The sequence below is a fragment of the Notolepis coatsorum genome, assembly GCF_963971535.1.
Source record: "Notolepis coatsorum genome assembly, chromosome: 2".
Lineage (NCBI taxonomy): Eukaryota > Metazoa > Chordata > Actinopteri > Aulopiformes > Paralepididae > Notolepis > Notolepis coatsorum.
Genome location: NC_140166.1, coordinates 72763915 through 72779140, shown reverse-complemented (window position 1 = coordinate 72779140; position 15226 = coordinate 72763915). Strand labels below are relative to the sequence as shown.

The 15226-nt window shown below is 42.5% G+C and overlaps 1 protein-coding gene across 1 annotated transcript in view; it reads right to left on the bottom strand.

The window, feature by feature from the left end:
- The window catches only part of LOC311223265 (semaphorin-4B-like), a 183758-nt gene that overhangs the window by 78741 nt on the left and 89791 nt on the right, over positions 1–15226 (bottom strand). The window contains exons 3-4 of the mRNA XM_084308050.1: positions 9454–9614; positions 8553–8615 (exon numbers count right to left, since the gene is read on the bottom strand). Of these exons, the coding sequence (XP_084164176.1) occupies positions 8553–8615; positions 9454–9614 (224 nt within the window). The remainder of the gene's footprint in view (positions 1–8552; positions 8616–9453; positions 9615–15226) is intronic.

Genomic DNA, 15226 nt, shown 5'->3' with positions numbered 1-15226 from the left:
AGCTCCAACAGAACGGTATCCACCGGGGAACCCCAGGGAACTGTCATCTCACCAGTCCTGTTCACTCTGTACACCGACAACTGTAGCAGCTCAGACCCTGAGATGCTCTTCATCAAATACTCTGATGACAAAGTCATCATTGACACCACCAACTCCAATGACCGCATCATTGTAGAAATGAACAGGTTCGCAGAGTGGTGTAAGAACAACTTCCTGGACCTAAACCCCAGCTAAACGAAGGAACTGCTGGTGGACTTCAGGCGTGACCCCACAACTCCCCCGGCTCTGGAGATAAATGGCCAGACAATAGAGCGCGTTGAGGAGTACAAATATCTTGGCACCACCATCGACCATAAGCTCACCTTCAAGACCAACACAGATAACATCCACTCTAAGTGCCAACAGCGACTGTTCGTCCTCAGGAAGATAAGGAAGCTTCAGGTCCGACCATCAATCCTGCAGGCTTTCTACAACTCCTTTGTGGAATCGATAATGTTCTTTAACATTACATCATGGTTTGGAGTGATGCGTGCCATCAACCTGAGGGATTTGGGGTGCTTTTTCAATGTATGTGATGTATAGATTGGGGGAAGATGGTAGCATCTAACGGTGCCAGGTCAGAGAGGGCAGAAATGTGTTTGGCTTAGCAGAGGTTGGTTCAGAGCGAGGGTGCACCACACTGCCAGCGAGAGAATGTTTGTTGACATTCTTTGTAAGAACATCTGAGATAAGAGCAAGTGTCTCCCAGAGCGAGGGAGAGCGGTTTATTTTAATGAAACAGTAGAAACTGCATTTTAATGTGTGAAAGGTTAGCAGTTGTCATGACAACGCGGCACATGACAACCAGAAAGGGGTGGGCTATCATAGTTATGACGAAGATCCTATAAAGCTGACAGTGGTTCCGGGTAGGGCAGACTAAAATCTGGCTGAGACTAAGAGGGAAGAAACCAGGAGAGACTCTCTCTCTCCTCTCATCACAGAGGGGGGGGGGGGGGAATGCCACAATTTGCCACATCATCAGTAGCTTCGGCTACCACGAGGATGGTCTTGGCTAACGAACAGGCCTGACCACTGTTGGACTGAGAGACAGAGGGACAATAGACTGGACCGAAAGATCATTAGAATAGACTCTTCAAGGACGATACAATTTGATAACATCTGATAACATCTGATTATGAGGTTCTGTTTATAGCAATAAAACAACGCTTTTCCTCATAAGGTATCTCACGGTGTCGAAGTGTCGAATTCTTACGGAGGTGGAGAATTAGTATGGTTTATGGATTGCACTAACGGGGGAGATAAGGATCTTATCTACCAGTATCGGAGACGTCAGGATCATTAAAAGTACACAACGCAGAGGAATTGGATGGAGGGCCAAACAGACGAAGACGTGATACTGGCCAGTTTGATCAGGATCTTACAGTTGGTGCCGATGACAGCCGGATTTGCAAGAGATTAAAACAACGGGAGCAGTTGGTTGCCGAGAGATAAGAACAACGGAAAAAGACTTTTTCAATAATGGGATGACAGTGGACAACAGTCATCGTGTGTGGGAGAATCATGATTGAGCAAGGCCGGCCAGCCCTGGGAGAGAGCGGCGAGTCGAGCGGTCAGGAGGCGAACCAGCGCTGTAGGGGAAACAGCGCTCCGATCAAAAATGTGAGTTCACTGTGCACACGGTTGTTTTGATCTTTTAAGCCAAATAAAAACAAACAGATGTGCATCCGTAAACGTAAACATTTCTAGTTCGACACAGAGAGAATGCCAGCTGTAATAATATGAGCAGGGAGCCATGGTGAAAATCGAGGGTGTTATCTACAGAGAATGAAAAGCAAACGAGGCAGGCTGCACAGTTTTGGTTTAAGGAGGGTAAATGCGAGATGAGGAAAGGGGGGGGGGACGCTTGAATCAGATCGAAAAATTGTTAATGGCGGGACTGTTTTCATAACAGAAGGAAAGTCGAAAGGAGATTGTACCAGTGTGTATTATGTCTGATCAGGCAAGAGTATTAGTCTGAGAAAGCGTCCCCTGATAATGGATAGGAATGAGAGGAAAAACAGCTGTGTTTTTAGGCCTTGGAAAGAAGGGCAGCGTTCGTTTGTTGAGAGAGTAGCCATTTGCACCGAGTCAAGATGGCCGCAAAGGAGCCACGAGGAGTTAACAACAGATAAAGAACCAGGAAGTGACACGTCAACTAAACCACCATAGAGGAGGAGTAGGTCGCCACCTAGTGGCGGCGAGGGGGTAGTGCTGGGGAGTTTTCATTACCCATAGGGGAATATTTAGATATAGGCCTGTACTACCATCTAGTGGCGGAGTGGGGGAGTGATTCAATAGTGAATCTAATGAGCACAGAGAGTGGATTATTATTATAATAATAATATTAGATATAGAGTTTAATTATACAATGGATTAAATAAGAATTGCACAGAAAGATGGTGCAGTTATTTGAATGGGTTAATTATGGAATTAAAGAGGGAGTTTGAATTCCAGTGGGGCCTTCTCACACCTAATAGATAGGCAGGGTCTTCAGAAGACACGTCACCAGAAGAACTGGCGCGCGCTGGGGGTCAAACTGGGATGAAGAGTTGCGCGGAGTGGGTATCGGAAACTGCAAGTGTCACGCCGGAAGACAACAAACAGGGAACCGCCCTGTAAGATGGATAATAGGTGTGGAGAAGGTGGTAGACTAATAGCAAAACAAGGGAAGTCGAATGTACAGACGACTGCCGGTGTTGTGTTTCTGCTTTCAAGGGGGGAATGACACCGACAGCGATGGAGATGACCAGGAGACAGACTGGAGGAGGAGGAAGCCGCAGGGGCCAGGCACCGCAGCCTGGTACACAGATCGTCCACGACGAGAGAGGAGACGGCGGCGGTGGAGGAGCAGATGTGGAGAGGACAGCCAGAGACACTGAGCAGTAGCAGACCAGGGGAGACATTTTTGCCTAGGGGACCGCGCCCTGGGAGGGGGACCAGCTCAGGAAAGGAGCCGTCACTGAAAGGGGCCCTTGCCCTAGAAGACGGGACCGGCCCAAGATGGGAGGTGTACTGTAAGAGAGGGAAGGGAGCGCTCTGATTTGGACGTGGGGTACCTAATAGGGGGGCCGAAGGGTTTTAGGTGTGTTGTCTGAAAAGTTGCAATCTGTGTTTTTCTCTGTCTCTCTCTCTCTTTCTCTCCTCCATGACCGTTGTTTATCCTTTCTGGTTTGGGTGTGATGCGGGTAATGGAAAACAAAAGGAAAACAGCAGACGGCGGGGCCCTAATTGTTGAGTTTTTTTTTGGCATAATTAATTAAAAACCCAAATAATGATTTATGATTCTGAAGGTTGATTAAGAATCAAAGGGGGGAATGAGGGATTTGGGGTGCTTTTTCAATGTATGTGATGTATAGATTGGGGGAAGATGGTAGCATCTAACGGTGCCAGGTCAGAGAGGGCAGAAATGTGTTTGGCTTAGCAGAGGTTGGTTCAGAGCGAGGGTGCACCACACTGCCAGCGAGAGAATGTTTGTTGACATTCTTTGTAAGAACATCTGAGATAAGAGCAAGTGTCTCCCAGAGCGAGGGAGAGCGGTTTATTTTAATGAAACAGTAGAAACTGCATTTTAATGTGTGAAAGGTTAGCAGTTGTCATGACAACGCGGCACATGACAACCAGAAAGGGGTGGGCTATCATAGTTATGACGAAGATCCTATAAAGCTGACAGTGGTTCCGGGTAGGGCAGACTCAAATCTGGCTGAGACTAAGAGGGAAGAAACCAGGAGAGACTCTCTCTCTCCTCTCATCACAGAGGGGGGGGGGGGGGGGAGAATGCCACAATTTGCCACATCATCAGTAGCTTCGGCTACCACGAGGATGGTCTTGGCTAACGAACAGGCCTGACCACTGTTGGACTGAGAGACAGAGGGACAATAGACTGGACCGAAAGATCATTAGAATAGACTCTTCAAGGACGATACAATTTGATAACATCTGATAACATCTGATTATGAGGTTCTGTTTATAGCAATAAAACAACGCTTTTCCTCATAAGGTATCTCACAGTGTCGAAGTGTCGAATTCTTACGGAGGTGGAGAATTAGTATGGTTTATGGATTGCACTAACGGGGGAGATAAGGATCTTATCTACCAGTATCGGAGACGTCAGGACCATTAAAAGTACACAACGCAGAGGAATTGGATGGAGGGCCAAACAGACGAAGACGTGATACTGGCCAGTTTGATCAGGATCTTACAAACCGGAAACCTCCCGGTCGTTAAGATCAGCGGCAAGATCATTGGGAAGGACCAGGAGCCACTCAGTAGCATCCACAAGAAATGGACAGTTAAAAAGGCCTCCCAAATAGTTGAGGACAACACACACACCCTTCACACCCATTACAAACTAATGCCCTCAGGCCGCCGATACAGCGCTTCATCATTGAACAAAAGGGGCTTAGGTAGCTTCGTGCCAACTTCCATCAGACTGCTGAACACCTAGGTCTGGTGGAGGACGGACTGCCCCCCCCCCCCCCCCCCCCCCCCCAAGGACTTTGGACTACTTAAAATAGACTCCCCCTTCCACCTGATGGACATATATCACCTGTACTACTATTATTTATATACATATAGAACTGCTCCACATGGATTTTAATATATCATGCTTTTAGTACTGCAGTTTTAATGTAGTTGGTGTTTTTTTATATAGTGGTCTTTTTACTGTAGTTTTAACGAAGCTGGTGTTTTTTTTTATAGTGGTGAGTGTCTATGTATTGTGACTGTATGTTTGTCTTTTAACCACTGGACAAATGAAGTTCCGAAAGGAAAATAAAGTAATTTGAAGTTGAAAGCGATTACTTTCTTCAGTGAATCTCTTAAGTCACAACAAGATTGTATAAGTTAAGCAGTGTTGTTGTGTTTATATAGGTGAAGTAACGTTATTTCCAATGTTTGCCATTTGGCCAAACTGGAATGCAGCCAAGCTCTCTCACTACATGCCCAGCCACTGTCCCTCTCCAGGGAAGGCAGAAGCAGGGTCGGCTTACATCCCGTCAGCGTTCAAAGAGAAACTAAGTCCTGAAAAGGTATGCAGTTCTCGGGAGGAGCTCCCCAGTGGGTAGTTCCTCTCAGGGAGTCCCCAGAACCGTTTGGCCCCAAAGCACCTCACGTGTCCCCAACGGCTGACCCTGCACTCAGGCTGTGTGTTTCCCAGAGGGGTACATGATGAAAATGTACATTGGGCCTCGTTTATCCATTATGTCCCCATGTTTCTTCTAGGGAATGTCTAGTGTTTAAAATGCAGCCATACATCACCCTTGCGGACACCAGGGGACACATTTGTATGTCTGTGGCTTCCTCGGGTGTTCATTCATGCGACGAGGTAATTTGCATTCATTAACATACATTAACATAACAACACACCTACTTTTCTGAATATAGGGAGCGTACAGTGAACGCTTGAAATGACTATGATTGGTGGACAGTTCTGGCTTCTGGAGCCTGCGCCTTGATGTGAAGCGAAGCAATGTGCGGAATAACAGTAAGAGAATAATAAGCTTTCCACAGTGCTGATTACATACAGTACAGGTAGGGCAGGGAGAAATGATAGAAAAATAAATATATAGTGAATGGTTTAATATGAATTTAATTAAATGGCTTCTTAAAATCCCAGGAGAACGTTATTTCTTGTGCGCCTCCCGTCCTGCAGATGTCTCTAGTTTTCCATGGCGCAGAGTTTCTGCTGAACTACGAACTACAACTCAAGTTGACCAAATTACATCTTTTGACAACAATGGCAGGTGTTGAAACCAGCACCTAATTGAATCAAAATCGAATAAAATGTTATTAAATCTAATCAGGACCTTGTGAATGGAAATCTAATCGAGTAGAACTATAGTGCAAGCAGTGTTTCCCACAGGATTTTGTGAGACTGTGGTGGGTGAACCATGGCCCCTCTAGGGGGGTCCGGGGGCATGGTCCCCGAAACCTTTTTTTTGGTGTACATTTTAAAGTTAAATGCATGAATCTGGTGCACTTTGAGAGCAAAATAAAGAGGCTAGATCTATGATGAACCTTGTGCTCAAAACACAAAATCGACTAGACTAGTGCTTCCCAATCCTCTCCTCGAAGCACCCCAGCCATTAAATTCCCCCAACAGCACACCCGATTCAACCCTAGCCCTTTATTAGTTGAATCAGGTGTGCTGGTGGTGGAATTTAACAAATACATGGAACGGCTCGGGTGCCTCGAGGAGAGGTTTGGGAACCACTGGACTAGAGCATACATTTGAGCCATCAAAGAAATGAAGCAAAAGTGGTTACCTGTGTTGAACTGGTTTATTTTTTAGAAAATAAAAAAATATACTGGATTACTATTACGATTACTACCACTGCCAATACTACTGATACATCCCTATTTGCAAACTTTATATTTAAAAAAAAAACATTTTCTTTTATTTTTTACATTTTTTTTTTGGTTCATTACCACAGTCTAGGTAATTAATGTGAAACACTGGTGCAAGCTTCCAAATACATACAGGCCTATAGTGCATTCTTCCCTATACATAGTGCAAGCTTCCAAACAGGGGCGGATTTAGGATTATAGGAGATCCGGGGCTTAGCCCAGATAGGTCCTCCCCTTTTTTTTTTTTTTTTTTTTTTTTAATATTTTCTTTTTTTGCAGGTAAGGGGTGGTTTGGAGGGGGTCAGGCACGACAGTTTTTTTTTAATTTAATTAACCTGTACGTGCAATTTCCTGCAATATAGAGCCTTCAATCTTGACCAATAAAGCTGCTCTTTTCACTATAAAACTCAGTTAACCATAACGTAGTTATGGTTAGATTTATATATTGGGGGGGGATATATCATATTTTTCATATGATCAAAAAGTGGTGGAGCAAGATGCTCATGATCAGAGATGCTCCGAATGCTCTTATGGCCAGGCGTCTATGATTCACTGATACAAAGTAAAATAGTGCAGTGCAATAAAATAGTTAGTAAAATAGAATAAAATAATGCAATAGTGCATTGCAATAAAATAGTTATCATCGTATTTTTTCGGGAGGCCGGTAAGGAGTGCATTACAGTAGTCGAGTTGGCTTGAGATAAAATGCATGGATCTGGTTTTCAGCGTCCTTTTGATTTATAAATGGCCGTACTTTAGCTATGTTTCTAAGGTGGAAGAATTAAGTTTTTGTCAACTTGTTGATTGTGATTTAAAGCTTAGGTCTGAGTCTACCATGACACCAAGACTTAACTCACTCAAATACAGTTAGCAGCTGGATAGACCACAGATGGAAATTAGCTTCTGCTAAATCTGGTGCAAACATATTTTCATGTAACAATGATGAATTGTCCAAAAAAAAAAAAAAAAAAAAAAAATAGATTCGGGGCTTTTCAGAAAACATTCGGGGCTTGAGCCCAAGTAGCCACCCCCTAGCCCAGCCCCTGCTTCCAAATACATACAGGCCTATAGTGTATTCTTCCCTATACATACACGCCAATAGTGCAGGATTCCCTATACATACAGACCTATAGTGCAGGATTCCCTATACATACAGACCTATAGTGCAGGATTCCCTATACATACAGACCTATAGTGCAGGATTCCCTATACATACAGACCTATAGTGCAGGATTCCCTATACATACAGACCTATAGTGCAGGATTCCCTCTACTTATAGGTCTATAGTCCAAGCTTCCCTCTACTTATAGGTCTATAGTCCAAGCTTCCATCTACTTATAGGTCTATAGTCCAAGCTTCCCTATACATAATAGGTATATAGTGCAAGCTTCCCTATACATATTAGGTATATAGTGCAAGCTTCCCTATACATACATACCTCTTTATTATTAGGCTCTGTCTGATACTAGGTCATGTCAGTAACTGATCACATATGATCGAAACCATAATTTAACAGAAAACTGTCATGTTTGAAGCCTATACCCTCACAACAATATGAATGAATGAACAGGTGGGTGGGGGTGTTGTACCACGAAACTCACTAACAACTTGGTATCTCATGCAGGCATCATGGCTGGTTAAGATGGAGCGTGAGGTCCAACGCTGTCAAGGTTAGGGTTAAGGTATAGGCTGGGTCTATACTGGGTCTATACTGTTTATACAGTGTGCCCCCCCCCAACCACCTCCAATGTAGATTACCCAGTATGGTTGTCAATATCCCAGTGTACCCAACCCCCCCCACCCAACCTCCTCCAATGTACAGTTTCTACGTCAAATGTATATACTCCCTTTTCCTGACTCCTTCTGTATCACAAACAGTACTGCATTTGCAAATCTGGTATGTCATAAATGTATAGATGTAGCAGTACTGACTATCTGTATGTCATGTATGTCATATATGTCCTGATGAATTGAAAATGGGGGACCCTGATGTAAACAAGACGAAAGTCTTTCTCTGGTCTGCATCCCCTTAACAATTGTGTGTATTGAGCTGTACTGTATTGTACCCATTCTGCAATCTGTTAATAAAGTTTTCAATCAATCAATCAATCATACATGAGATACCAAGTTTATAGGGAGTCCCAGTGTATCAAGGAAATTCTCCTACCTGTAGGTTCTTCCCCTTGAAGCTGCACTCCTCTCTCTTCCCTGCAGGAGTGCCCCATGCCAGCTGAAGATTAAAAAGAAGAAAACCCAGATAAACACTACTGTATTTTCCACTATGTTTAAAGGTTGCACGAGCAACAAACAGGTACGCAGCAGGAACAACCTGCAGGAACAACACCAACAAGTTGGTGTTCATCATATTGGACTGCATGGTAATAGGAACAGTGTCGAACTGAAACTGTTATTTTCTCAAATTTCTGAAATAATTTTGTGAGAAATCCAAATTACCATTAATTTAGGCGACAGAATTATATCTCATGTAAAAAAAAGAAAATAATAATTAATTAATAATAACACAGATAGACAATATACAAATGTTGATATATCCCTTGTAAAAAGGTATTGTGGTATTTCCAAAAAATGATCATTGTATTTCCAAAAAAAGGTATCATATGGAAATACCATTGGTATTTATAGTTTAAATTGGATTATACCATGCTATTATTTAAGTCAAAATCAGTTATTGATACAATAGCCGGTACCATGGTAAAACTAAAATCACCATCCATCTACCAAGATAGGTACTTTTTTTGTAAGAGATTGTTCGGCCCTATAATTAAAGTGTGGTGTTGACAACAAACTGGCACTGTCCGCTTCCATTCATTGTTAGGCTAACGTGCAGCCAGATAGCTTTCTACTGAACACACACAGAGGAAACTGGTATCCATCTTCTTGTCTCTCTCTGGAGAAGACGGTAAGCTACTTTCCCAAAATGTTGGCGTGTTCCGTTTAACCAATCCCACTCCCTACAAATCAAAATCTATTTACAAACCTCCTTCCAGGCACTGGGATCTAGGATCTAGCATCTACCTTTTTTATGGGTTCTGTTAATACACACTCACGTTCTTCTGTAGTTTGGTGTTGCTGATGTCCGAGAGGCTGAGGGCGAACAGCGCCTCCCTGGCTCCGACATACAGCAGGTCGTCCTCCTGGCTGAGGAGCAGCGATGTGTAATTGAACACGCCGTCCGCAGAGAACCTCTTGGCCGACCTCTCCTTCGCATCTGTTAGGAACAGGAGAAGACCGCGGGGAGGAGGCTTATTATCGTAGAGCGGGGCGATGAAAAGAGCAGTGGGAATGCCAAGAAGCTCATTGCGGCCTGTGATCATGCATGCATGCACACACAAACATATTCAATAAGACCTCACTCACTTGCTCACTCACTCACTCACTCACTCACTCATCCACCCACTCACTCACTTCCCCCTCAACTACTCACAAACACATAGACAGACTGACACACACACGGCACTGCAGAGTCGTCGGGACAGAGGTCTCTCCTCGCTTCAAGGAGTTTTGGATTCACTTGTATACATGCATCCTAGGAAGAACACGGGAGCGAGGGATGATTCGCATATTGCTCACAGCGCTAGCAGCTCAGAACGCATGACAAGGAGTGTTTTTGACTGCTGCGTGGGAGTACCCGGATCTCATCACAGTGGAGAGATTTAACATGATCCTTATTGGGATGAGCAACATCCAACAAGATTGATCACGCCTCTGTGGCCATGTGCATGATCACGCCTCTGTGGCCATGTGCATGAATGTGTGTAAGTGGCCATTGGATCATCAACACACGCACACACACAGACACATTAGGTAAAATGATGTTCAAGTTGTGAAAATGCAGTATAAGCTCCACTGTCATTAATGCCTTGCTGACTCTGTGGTTAGTTCCCTCTTGATGGTTAGTACTCTCAGCCAGTAAAGAGCCACTAGACTCTGTGGTTAGTTCCCTATTGATCATCATCATCATCAAGCCATTAAAGACCCCCTAAAGAGGTCCTGCATTATTATTAGTAACCTTTATTTATTCTCGAGATTACAATTGAGGTCACCCTCATTTTCAATGTCGTCGAGACTTTACAGACATTTCAATGCACACATTTCTACAATATAACAATAAATATTAATAACATAACTATATAGTACTCTTCACACATGGACCGCAGAGTCCAGAGTGCACCACAGCAATTAGTATAAAATTAACATATATGCATAAAATCAGCACATAAATGATGGTTAGCCAGCAAAGAGCCACTAGACTCTGTGGTTAGTTCCCTCTTATGGTTACTACTCTTAGCCAGCAAAGAGCCACTAGACTCTGGTTAGTTCCCTCTTAATAATAATAATACACTTTATTTGTATAGCATTTTTCATACAGAAATTGCAGTTCAAAGTGCTTCACAGCAGTAAAGAATACAGGCATATGAGAGCATAAAAAAGATAAGATAAGAGGTAGCAAGGTAAGGTAAATCACAGTTGTTCACATCTAACATCCCAATAGGCCTCTCTGTTTTTTTGTATTTTATTTTTTTTATAATTTTTTAAACAAACACATAAACAAACATGACAACACACAATAGGATATACAAATACACATATGCTCCAGCTCGTACCCCCCTCTCCTGGACCCCCCATTGGATAATCCAACCATTATAATTTGTTCCTAACCAGACACTACCATTATAATGCTATCTTTTATTCTCTCCACCACTTCTAACCACATTGCCATTTTGGATTCATTGAGACCCAAAATTCTAGCTGTTGATATTTCTTGATAAATCACATCGAGATATGTAAGAATCCAGACCTTCCGGCACATTTTTTCCGGTTGAAACCATCGTGATGCTAAGAATCCAGACCTTCCGGTACATTTTTTCCGGTTGAAACCATCGTGATGCTATCAGCTTTTTAGCCACTGTGATACCGGATAAAACCAATCTCTTTAGCTGTGGAGGTACTGCATGCTCAAAGACATCATTCAGCAGTAATACAGAGGGGTGTACAGGTATATCCAGAGTTAAGAGATTTGACAGTTGCAGGGTCACTTCTTTCCAAAATATCTTAACTGGTGGGCAGTCCCAGTACATGTGCATAAATGTCCCTTCGTCCCCATTTGTACATAAGGAGCATTTGGAGTCTTGTTTAAGACCCATTTTGTTCAGTCTTATAGGAGTTAAGTATGTCCTGTGAATATAGTTAAGATTGATTTGTTGATGGTCCGGGTTCCTTGATGCAAGGCGTACATTTGCCCAGGCTTCTTGCCAGTCAAAGTCTATCTCCAGGTCTGGTATATCCCTCCTCCAGACTGAGTCTAGATGTAGGGTTTCATACGAGGCCGTTCGTAATTGATGATAAAAATCTGAAACAAAACCTCTCGATGTCTCTCTTTCATAGAAGAATTTGTGGTATCTGTGGTGTACAATTGGTATCTTTAATGGAACACCGTGAGCCTTCAAACATGCCAATAACTGTGCGTAAAAATAATATGAGGACTTGGTGAGATTAAATTTTTTGCATATTTCATCAAAACTACAAAAACCCTGTTTGTTGAAAACGTCTCCTAATGTGTGTATGCCTTGCTTTTCCCATCTAGGGAATCTTATAGGTTGTTTTCCAATCAAGAGTGCATTGTTATTGAATAAGGGAGTATGATTATGCCATTTATGTGGGATAGAGTCTTTTTTTTGTGTTTCACGCCATATCCGGATTGCATGAGTGATTATGGGGCCAAATTTCCGTTCGCATTGCTTAATTGATAATTTGGTGTACACTATGTCCTTCAGCCTATGTGGAGCTACTATATTTTCTTCTAAATTTCTCCAGGATACTGATGCTTGGGGATCAAACCATGTTGTCAGTGGTCTTAAAGTGTATGCCTTAAAATAGTGGTGGAAATCTGGAAATGCCATACCACCGTCTGCTTTGTTTCTCTGTGCGGTGGATCTTTTTATACGTGGTGGTTTGTTATTCCAAATAAATTTGTATGTGGAGGAGTGTAATTCTTTCCAGTAACCCTTTGGAGGGGGTAACGGTAGCATTGAGCTGAAGAAGTTGATTCTAGGTAGGACGTCCATCTTAATTATTGATATCCGTGCTTGTACTGAGTTTTTAAGTTTTGACCACCTGACAAGGTCATATTTGATTTTGTTTTGGATTTTTATGTAATTGTGCTTCACCGTTTGGCTTATGGTAGGGAATATTTCAAGTCCCAAACATCTAAAGTGTTTTACCATCGGTATCTCTTCTGGGAGGGTTATATTTCTTTTTGCAGGGGCGTTAAGTGGGAGGAAGGCCGACTTCTGCCAATTTATCCTAAATCCCGATAAATCACCAAAGTCCTCAATCAACTTGAGAAGATGAGGCAATGCGGTGTTGGGGTTTTGCATGAACAGTATTACGTTGTCCGCATATAAACAAATTTTGTGTTGTGTGCCCTTGATTACGATTGGTTCTATGGATTGGGATTGTCTTATATATTGTGCTAAAGGCTCTAATGATAGATCGAATAGTCCGGGACTAAGAGGGCAACCCTGTCTGGAAGACAGTGATACTGGAAAGATTTCGGAGGTGATTGTACCTGTTGTAATCATGGCCGATGGGTCTTTGTATAATACTTTAATCATATCAATGAATCCTTTTCCTAACCCCATCCTTTATAATACTGCCCATAGATACGACCATTCCAACCTGTCAAAAGCTTTCATTGCATCCAGGGACAGCATCGCCTTAGGTGTGTTGTCTTCCTTGTTAGCATCTAGTACGTGTAGTAATCGTCTTATGTTATCAGTGATCAGGCGGCCTCTTATGAAGCCTGTTTGGTCCGGATGAATTAAAGACGTCATATGCTTTTGTAGTCTGATGGCTAATACCTTAGAGTACAGTTTGATATCGGTTCCGAGGAGGCTTAAAGGTCTGTAACTACCGCACTCGGTGGGGTCTTTGTCTTTTTTGAGGAGGACTGTTATGAGTGCAATATTGCCATTCTTATGGAAGTTCCCCTCCTTGACTGAGTATAAAATCATATTTAGTAATAAGGGTCCAATTATGTCCCAACAAGAGAGGTACATTTCTGGTGGGATACCGTCTCTTCCAGGGGCCCTACCACTTTGCATTTCAGATATGGCCTCCCTAAGTTCATCTAGTGTGATCGGTGTTTCTAACTGTTTAGCGTCATCCTCTGAAAGTTTAGGGAGGTTAATTTGATTAAGATATGTGTCCATTTTGTTTTGATCGAAGGTCGTTTCTGATTTGTATAAGTTGGAGTAGAATTCTTTGAATGTCGTGTTTATTTCTTTGGGTTCTGTAACAAGTCCTTGTTGTGCTCTAATGGTAGTTATATCTGCAAATTTTGCGTTGACTCTTAATCGCATAGCTAATAGGTGACTTGGTTTGGAACCTTGGGAGTACTGCTGTTGTCTTGTGCTATGTATTTGCAATTCAGATTGTTGTCTGTATATGGCGTTAATCTCTTTTTTTAGTATATTGACTTGATTTTCCAGTTGAACCGAGTTGTTGTATTGTAAAGAATTAAATAACGTTGAGTAAAGCGTTTCCAGTTCAGCCAGTTTTGAGCATCGATTCTTGCGTATTTGGGAGGAAAAGCTATCAGTGAAATCCTTGATCATTCCCTTTGTCGACATCCATAATATTCTGGGGTCCTGCACCGAATTCGCATTTATCCGTAGGAATACCGTAAGAGCTTCTTTGATTTGTGTAATGAATTCCTTGTTATTAAGCAGCATCGTGTTAAATCGCCATCTTGGGGCTCGGGATGATAGTATACCAAATGTTCCTTTTAAGAGTAAATAACAGTGATCAGACAATGCATTGGGTATCATTTCCACATCGTAGTTATCAAATAGTCTCGGGGTTGTGAAAACGTAATCTATTCTGGATAATGTATTATGTCTCGCAGATCGACAAGAGTACTTCCGGGTCATGGGGTTGAGTGATCGCCATAAGTCATTTACACCTGTAATCTTCGACCAATCCTTTAATGCATTAGATGTATTTTTTTGTTCGTTGGAAAAGGAGGGGTTTGATTTGTCCATCCTTGGATTCCAAATGGCATTAAAATCCGCACCGATTATAAATGAGTATTCGGGAAGGTCTAACATTGCTCTGGTAAGTGTAGTAAGTAAGTAAGTAAGTAAGTATTTATAAAGCACCTTTCATACATGTCATGTAGCTCAAAGTGCTGTACACAATTATAGGCATATATAACGATAAAAGCAATAAAGTCATAGTGATCAGTTAAGATCAATGTTAAAAAAAAATAATAATAATAATAATAATAATAGTAACGTAAAAATGAAAATAACGTAAAAACAGTCATTTGCTTACCAGTTTGGGAGAACAGGTCCGCACAAACATTTCCGCTCAGTGGCAACCGGAAGTGCACTAAACCAATGCACTTGTATGGTAGGTAGCAATGTTTAGGTCTTATAATGCTAGTGTAGTTACGTTTTTATCAGTGGTCATAGTTGGGTCCATAGTGCTTTACCAAGTCCCACGGATCCATCAGTGGCCGTGTATTGTGTGCGTATGTACCCGTTCGCTCATGTGGTCAGTGGCCAGAGTTGGGTCCACAGGACTTATCCAAGTCCCATGGACCCATCAGTGGCCGCGTCTTGCGGTAGAAAGAAAGAAAAAGAAAAACGTATAAAGAAAACAGTCTAAAGTTTGAAAGTTTGGGAGGTCCGCAAAAACACGCCTTCAGCTCAGAAGCTGAGGCGTGTCAAAAACTTTTGAAAAACTGGAGGCGTGTCTCCTATTGTACCCATTCCTTCATCTAAGAAGTTTGAAAGTTTGGGAGGTCCGCAAAAAAAG